At 31.5% G+C, this 7334-nt stretch overlaps 1 protein-coding gene across 2 annotated transcripts; it reads left to right on the forward strand.

Annotated features, from left to right (window-relative positions):
• The first annotated feature begins 749 nt into the window (after positions 1-749).
• On the forward strand, positions 750-4405 carry LOC127105494 (chloride conductance regulatory protein ICln). 2 transcript variants are annotated; one of them, XM_051042684.1, is made up of 7 exons: positions 750-1030; positions 1126-1249; positions 1869-1989; positions 2338-2397; positions 2482-2547; positions 2655-2740; positions 3468-3963. In XM_051042684.1, the coding sequence occupies exons 1-7, from the start codon at positions 885-887 to the stop codon at positions 3654-3656; spliced, it is 792 nt and encodes a 263-aa protein (XP_050898641.1). In that variant the 5' UTR covers positions 750-884; the 3' UTR covers positions 3657-3963. The 2 variants fall into 2 exon arrangements, with proteins under 2 accessions (XP_050898641.1, XP_050898642.1); XM_051042685.1 differs by lacking the exon at positions 3468-3963 and adding an exon at positions 4101-4405 and having other exon boundaries at positions 753-1030.
• Positions 4406-7334: the final 2929 nt, after the last annotated feature.

Here is a 7334-nt window from a genome sequence, read left to right on the forward strand (position 1 = left end):
TTAATAAAATAAATTTTTCAAAAAATTATTACAAATTTAATACAACAATATTGATAATACATATAATAACATTCATTTAAGAACTATTTAACCAAATTAAAGAATTACAATAAACTAAGTTAAACTAATTCAAACCAAAATTAAAATAATGGAATATAATAACTAAAATAAAGTTCAAATAATTAAGAATATCTAAATTAAATAAGATAAAATACCAAAAATAAATAAATAATATACTTTATTAAATAACAAAAAAACGAAATTGAGTTGAACTACGACAAATAAATCTTAATTGACAACAACAAACAATATTGACTTGAAGAACAATGAATATTGAGTTAGATATCGTGACTATGTTTGAAAGAGACGACGTGGTGATCATGAAGTGTGGTTGAAAGAAAAACTATAATGGTGTGACAAAACTTAGAAATTCGTATGATTGTAAAAAAATACGGATTTTGTTTTGTGATTGGGAATGTATGTTAAGTTTTGATATTGAAATATTAAAAAAATTTAAAAAAAAATAAAAATGATCAATTTGATGCATTTTTTTGAACCAGACAGTTTTACAAAATCGGCTCCGATTCTTTGATTCGAATAATTTTTGACGGTTCAACTCGGTTTTTCAGATTTTACTCCGATTTTTTTTTAAAGTGAGTTATTTTTGTAAAAAAACCTTTATAAGAATTATATTTGTAATATTTTAAATAAAAATATTAAACACTATAGAAATTATTAAAAAAAAAGCCTAACGAACACTATATTTCGTTGGAAGGATCACAAATTCACCCGTCTTAACCAAAACCCCTGCAAAACCCTAGACTCCAAGGTCCACCCGATCCACCGAATTCGAGCAAAGAAAGTACCGAGAAAGAGAACAAGAAATGGCATTAGGGTTACGATCGATAACCGGAGAGCCAGTAATCGACAGAGAGAACGGTGAAGAATTGATGCGTGTTCAACCCGGCGTCGACATAGCCCTAGCCAATCTTCCTCGCGAATCACCCGGCACTCTCTACATTACAACAAAGTAAGTCTAATTCTGATACAATCAACACTCATTCATTCTGATTCGTTAATCCCAATTCTTGCTGTTATTTATTAGTGTTTTTCTTGGTTTCACAGGCAAGTGATATGGGTTAGTGATGTTGATAAATCTAAAGGATACGCTGTTGATTTCTTGTCGATTTCTCTTCATGCCGTTTCTAGAGATCCTGAGGCTTACTCTGTTCCCTGTCTCTATACTCAGGTGCTTATAAGTTATAACCAAGCTTTTTTCCCTGTATTTTTATGGTGTATACTCAAATTGATCTAGTTTAGTGTTTGAGGAAATCAATGTTATTTAATAATGTGAAGTGTAGGTTAAATTAGTCTTGAAATACTCAATGAGTGTGACTCAGTTGGTTCTGTTCAGAATTCCGAACCAGTTTACCAAACCAATAATTTTGATTCGGTTCTGTTCTGGGTAAATTGGAACTGTTCGGTTTTGGATAAATTGGAAAGGTCGGTTCGAGTGAGCTTTTATTATGGTTCGGTTCGGTTCTCTGATTAAACTGTACCATGAACGATCCTATTTTTGGAAAGAGGCATAGATGATCGAAGCTGCTGCAACCTGGCACTCTAGTGGAAATTAGTCACATAGATGACCAAAAGGATCAAAATTTTGGGGGATATTATGTGAAGTCATTGAAGTGGCATAAACCCCAAAATAATTAGTTTTAAAATGTTTATAAATACTGTTATACTAAAAATGCTAATTTGACCTACATTTGGTATTTTGAAGATTATTTTCGGAAATAATATAGATCCATGTGTTTTATTTACTTCTCTTTCTCATTCAATTTTCTGATTCTTATTACTTGGTTTAGATTGAAACAGAGGCAGACGAGGATCTCAATTCCGACAACTCAGATTCAGAAGAATCCACTCAAGTTCATGATTTATCCATTGTTAGAGAGATGAGGCTCATTCCATCTGATCCAACTCAGTGTATGATATTCTTGTTCTTCTCCAATTCTGTACGTGAATGATGTTAGGTTGGGTACCAGGAATTAAAAAAAAGTGTGTGCCAGTGTGTGTACAAGAGTTATTTATATGGAAATACTGTGTGTGCACAATAAAGTGTGTAATACAAGAGTTGTTGGACCGGGGTTTCATATTGAAAAAAATACTGAAATGAGAGGGTACAAGAGTTATTTATACAAAACTAACTAACTAACGACATCTAGTGAATAAATCCCTAACTAATTAGAAACCAAACAGAATGGCATAGAAAGTTATTGCCGCACACGTGATTTAGTAACATGCTTTTCACCATTTGTTTTTGTTGTATTCCAGTGGATTCTCTGTTTCAAGTATTCTGTGAGTGTGCTGAGCTTAATCCAGATCAAAATAATGGTCAGTGTTATTTTTTTCCACATACCAATGTGCTATCCAATTCCCCCTTTTTGTGAGTTATTTACGCCGATTTAATTCTTTTAGAGGAGCAAGAAGAAGAACATCATGATTGGATTTTCAGTGCTGATCAGATGGAAGATGCAGGAGCAGGCATGTGTGACTGTGGGATTTGATCTCACTTCTTAATCATTCATTTGATTGTTCTTTTTTTGGTCTTTATTTGTTAGTATATCATTGTTAAAATCTATTCTTTTCAGAGGATGAAGATTATTTATCTCATAATCCAACCAATACTCTTGGTCATTCAAATGGACATCAGGACCTTGCTCACAACATACTTGAGGTACGGTTCTCTTCCCTGTAATTATATGTCTAGTATCTATTTATTGACCCACCGGGATTTAATAAAAAATGGTGCATCCGTTGCATATATAGTAAATATGAGCTGCTAAATGAAAGATTGGATAACTCAAATTCCAAGTTTGCGTTTTAAATCTGACTTTTGAGGTTGGAATGTGAGCTGTCTAATCTTTTTCTAGTGGCCTTTTGCTGAATGCACTAAATGCACCGATCTTTGACTGCATTACACCCAAGATATTTGTAGGCAGTATGATGTTTTGACTTGATGCGCTTCCCATCACTTTGGAAGTTTATGCCGTATAGTTTTCTCCATATTCCTTGACACCGATTGTTACTTTAAACATGTCTATTAGTATGATATGTCTAATTTCCCTATGTGTTTGCTTGGTTTATTTGTCTAAACTAGTTCTTTGTTGTGCTCTTTTTCATTTGCTAGTTTTACTTTTATAAATTTATTAATTTTTTCCTGATCTGTTGACCTTATTGAGTTTGGAAAATTTGTTTTTCTGCGATTCCATCTATGCTGATTGGCATGGGTCATAAGAACAGGATAGTCAGATATTCCCTTTAGTCTTTAAGAGGAGTTTGGTTAAACAACATGATTAAGAGCTCATTGAACGAGTTTTTTAATCGTACACATGTAAACAACCCACTTGAGCGTTTATTGAGTGTTTATCGTATAGCTGCTTATTTTGAAGCTGTTTTTACAGAGGCGGAATGAGGGGATACTCCACATGCTCTGTATAAACTGTTTCGTCCTGATGAGCTTGCGGAAATTAATTGACAACTGCTTGAGAACATATCATAGTCTAGTTTCACGAGCCCAATTCAACTCTTCACAAGCCTCCTTAGTGTTCTTTTTTGTGCTTTGGTGTGGTGTGTGTTGGAGAATGGAGTGAAGAGGGTCTAGTTCAATTATCACTTATCAGCCCCATATCCTTTTGCCAATCAAGCCTTATCCCACTAAGTGGGGTCAGCTATATGGATCAACTTCCGCCATAATGTTCTATCCAGGACCATGCATTTATTCAAATTGTTAATCTTGAAATATTGGAGAAATATATATTTATTGAAAATAATAAGAGCACCAAAACAATATCTTAATGGTGAATCATATATTTTATCATGATAAACACATTCATGATACTTGTACAAGCCAGTATGCAGTATTCTTATATCATATATATTCTTGTGACTTTTGAATTTGATTACGTTGACTCCAACCTTCCACCCTTTATATGATCATATTTGATAAACATATTCATGATACTGTGATTTACCTGATTGTATAACTTTGTTCCTTGTGCTTTACTTATTTAGTTTTGGTTTAAAATTGATTGCAGCTTCAAATCAATGATGAGCGATTTGAGGATGCAGAAGAGACTGAGCATGAAGGAGACGACAGCCATCATCATTGAGTGCCCGCATTTATCTCAGCATAGCACTCTGTTCTGTAGTTTTTGTACATGTAAAACTATTTCAAACATCTGACTAGATTCATAGTGGTTAAGTTTGACTTTTTTTTTAACTCAGAAGAAAGCAACTGAATCTTTTGAATTTTAGTGTTCTTGAAAGTAGACAATGGGCTTGTGGATCCCATGTAAAAGATGAAGTTGACATGTTTAGGCAAAGATGAATTTTCAATTGATTCTTCCATTTGCAAAGTTTGATGCACTTGTAATCTTTTGCATCACTCTCATAAGAGCTTTTTTAATGCTAAAGCCTAAAACTCATTAAGCTTCTTAATTCTCTTTTTTCAGGCTCTACTATGCTACCTAGAATTTAAGAATTGTGATTAGTTTTGACTTAGGTTTTTTGCGAGGTGTTTTAGAAGAATGAGTTTTGTATATTTATATTCATTTCAAAGCTCAAGATATCTTCAAAACTAAGAATAGTCTAACTAACAACAAACTCATGAGAGTTTACTGTAGGCCTAATTGTAATACAGTAAAACCCTGTAACTAGTTGTTTCACATTGTTAGAAACACTTGTAAACACCCTAACTCCATTATCTTGTAAGTCCATAAGATTCCTACTAAATTTGCAACAATTGCATATGCAAAATCGAACTCAATTTCCAAAGAATTTGAAGTTTGGAAGCAACAAGGTTCACTCATGTCTGCTTGGATTCAATATACAATCTCCAACGAGTTGCTATGTCGTGTCATAAGATTCATACGCTCATGGTAGCTCTGGAAAAAAGTCCATGCATACTTTTAACAACATAATGCAAAATCATGTCAATTGTGTTCAAAACTCAAATACACGAGGCTTGAAGGTTGCTCGGTCTATGGGTTCTGGTTGAAAATTGATTCAATTCTAAGTTTTATTCATTCAATTGGTGAGTCAATTTTGTTGACCATACAACTCCAAACATAAAAGAGGAGAGACAATGATTTATGATATTCAAAATAGAAAACATAGAATAAAATAATAGAGAAAAGAAAAGACATAAAAATAAATAGTAAAATAAAATAAACAAATGAAAAAAAGAAGATGATATGAGAGTTAGAAATATCACACATAAAATTATGTTGTTCGGCATATGAGCTATTACATTCCACAAGAGTTTTCCTTGAGATTCAGGGTCAGTTTATTTTGGTTTAATTCTATAAATATGTTTTTCAAAAAGTTTTTTTAAATTTATTTTTTATAAATTAAAAGATTGAATTGTTCATTCAATAATATAAATATACATTATTGAAGATCAAAACATAGTCAAAATCACAATTTTTAAAAAAAATTATATCTCAAAAATGATTTTTATAAAAAGCTATTTGAAATAGCTTCAAAATTAAGTGATTTTTTGAAATTTTGATATCCAATTTTTTTTCGATAAAATGATGAAATAACTAAAATAACATTTTAAAAATAACATTTTAAAAATAACTATTCAAACCAAATTTTCATTTAAAGCTTTTATGAAAAATTTCATTGTAAATTTTTTTTACACTAAAATATGTAACACTATAAAAATCATTTTTAAAAAAAGCCAAAACAAACGGGCCCTTATATGAAAATCAAATTTAAATTTTTCAAAGGATAAATCCAAACAATCTTTTAAAACAACTTGAGTTTTTCCAAGGGTCAATGCAAACAACCTTTTAAAACAACTTGAGCTTTTCAAATGATCAATTCAAACATTTTAAAACAACTTAAATTTTACAGAAGATCAGTCAAAAAAACCTTCTACAAACAAACAAAACTATTACACGTGCTTAAATCAAAATTTAAACAATTATTTTTGCACATGTTTAAAAACTTAACTTAATAACCTTAACTAAAACTTTTATTCAAACTTATCTCAAAACCTACACCCAAACTTTTTAAAGATTTATCTTACGACCTTCAAATCTTATTATAAAGAGATCATAAGAGAACTATGCTCTTGAATAAAACCTTTTAACACAACATCGTTACAATACTACTCTCACATGAAAATTTTCACTCTCTTAACTTTAAGACAACTTTAATGGAAAAAACTTTAAAGAAGAATAAAAGAAAGAATTATAGAAGAAAAATTTTAAAATAAGGAAAAATCTCCTTTATAAAAGAAAATTTTTGGCTAAAAAGAAAACAATTCACTGGTCTTTGTAATGAGTTAATTGGCTAAAAGCTATGTATTAATCGATTAACCAAGTTAAACTTAAAAAAATTTATTTTTCTACGTATGAATCCTCTTAATCGATTAAAAGATATTACACTTTGATTTAATCGATTAGAGGGACATCTTAACCGATTAGAATCATTATGCAGAGAAAATCAAACACTGTATAATTATATAAACCTTGAGTAAAGTGACATTAGAGATAACTTCATTAGTTAAAAGAACGCATATTACTCTTTAGATATAACTTCCGTCACAAAATATAACTCAACAATCAACAAATTGAGATTTTTTTACAAAAATAACCCAATTTTTCAAGGAAATTCCCAAAATACCCCTGGTTTCAAAAAAAATCCCAAACTACCCCACTTTTAGGAGGAGTCACCAATTGAATTGGCGCCTCCTCTTAAAAATTGAATGGAGGCGCCAATTGGATTGGCTAGAGGCGCCCCTGTGTATTACTTGAGAGGAATCGCCAATTGGATTGACGCCTCAATGTAAAATGCAATTTTTTTGTTATAAATAGATGTGTTGTGTGAGTCATTATTCTACATCTCATTTAATCATTTGGCAATCATGTTTGATGTTCGTCGTCGATACAGAAAGGTAATTTATGCGAGAGACAAACCTCAGATGCTGATGCTCTTATGGAACATCACTACGTTCGAGCAACTGAAGAGGGAGCTAGTTCGTTGGTTAGATGGGAAAATACCAGTATCTTTGGTTGAGTGCGAATGAAGACTGATAAGGATGCTAGGGAAATGATGTTCGGTCGAGATGACATCATTTTGATAGTTGTAATCAGTTAGAAACATTTCTGTTTTCAGTTAGCTTATTTTGTACTGATGTTTGTTGTGAACCTCGTTGTAATAAAATCTTTATGATATATAATGATTGAAGGTTATAGAAATACAATGTTACAAAAAGCTTATGACCCAGATGATGCTCCTCGATTGGGACATTTGTTCTT

This window comes from Lathyrus oleraceus, chromosome 7 (assembly GCF_024323335.1).
Source record: "Lathyrus oleraceus cultivar Zhongwan6 chromosome 7, CAAS_Psat_ZW6_1.0, whole genome shotgun sequence".
Lineage (NCBI taxonomy): Eukaryota > Viridiplantae > Streptophyta > Magnoliopsida > Fabales > Fabaceae > Lathyrus > Lathyrus oleraceus.

Coding starts and splice junctions, on each gene's coding strand:
- LOC127105494 (XM_051042684.1), top strand. CDS start 885: ATGGCATTAGGGTTACGATCGATAACCGGAGAGCCAGTAATCGACAGA. Junction 1,031..1,125: donor ACTCTCTACATTACAACAAA/GTAAGTCTAATT, acceptor TTGGTTTCACAG/GCAAGTGATATGGGTTAGTG. Junction 1,990..2,337: donor TCCATCTGATCCAACTCAGT/GTATGATATTCT, acceptor GTTGTATTCCAG/TGGATTCTCTGTTTCAAGTA.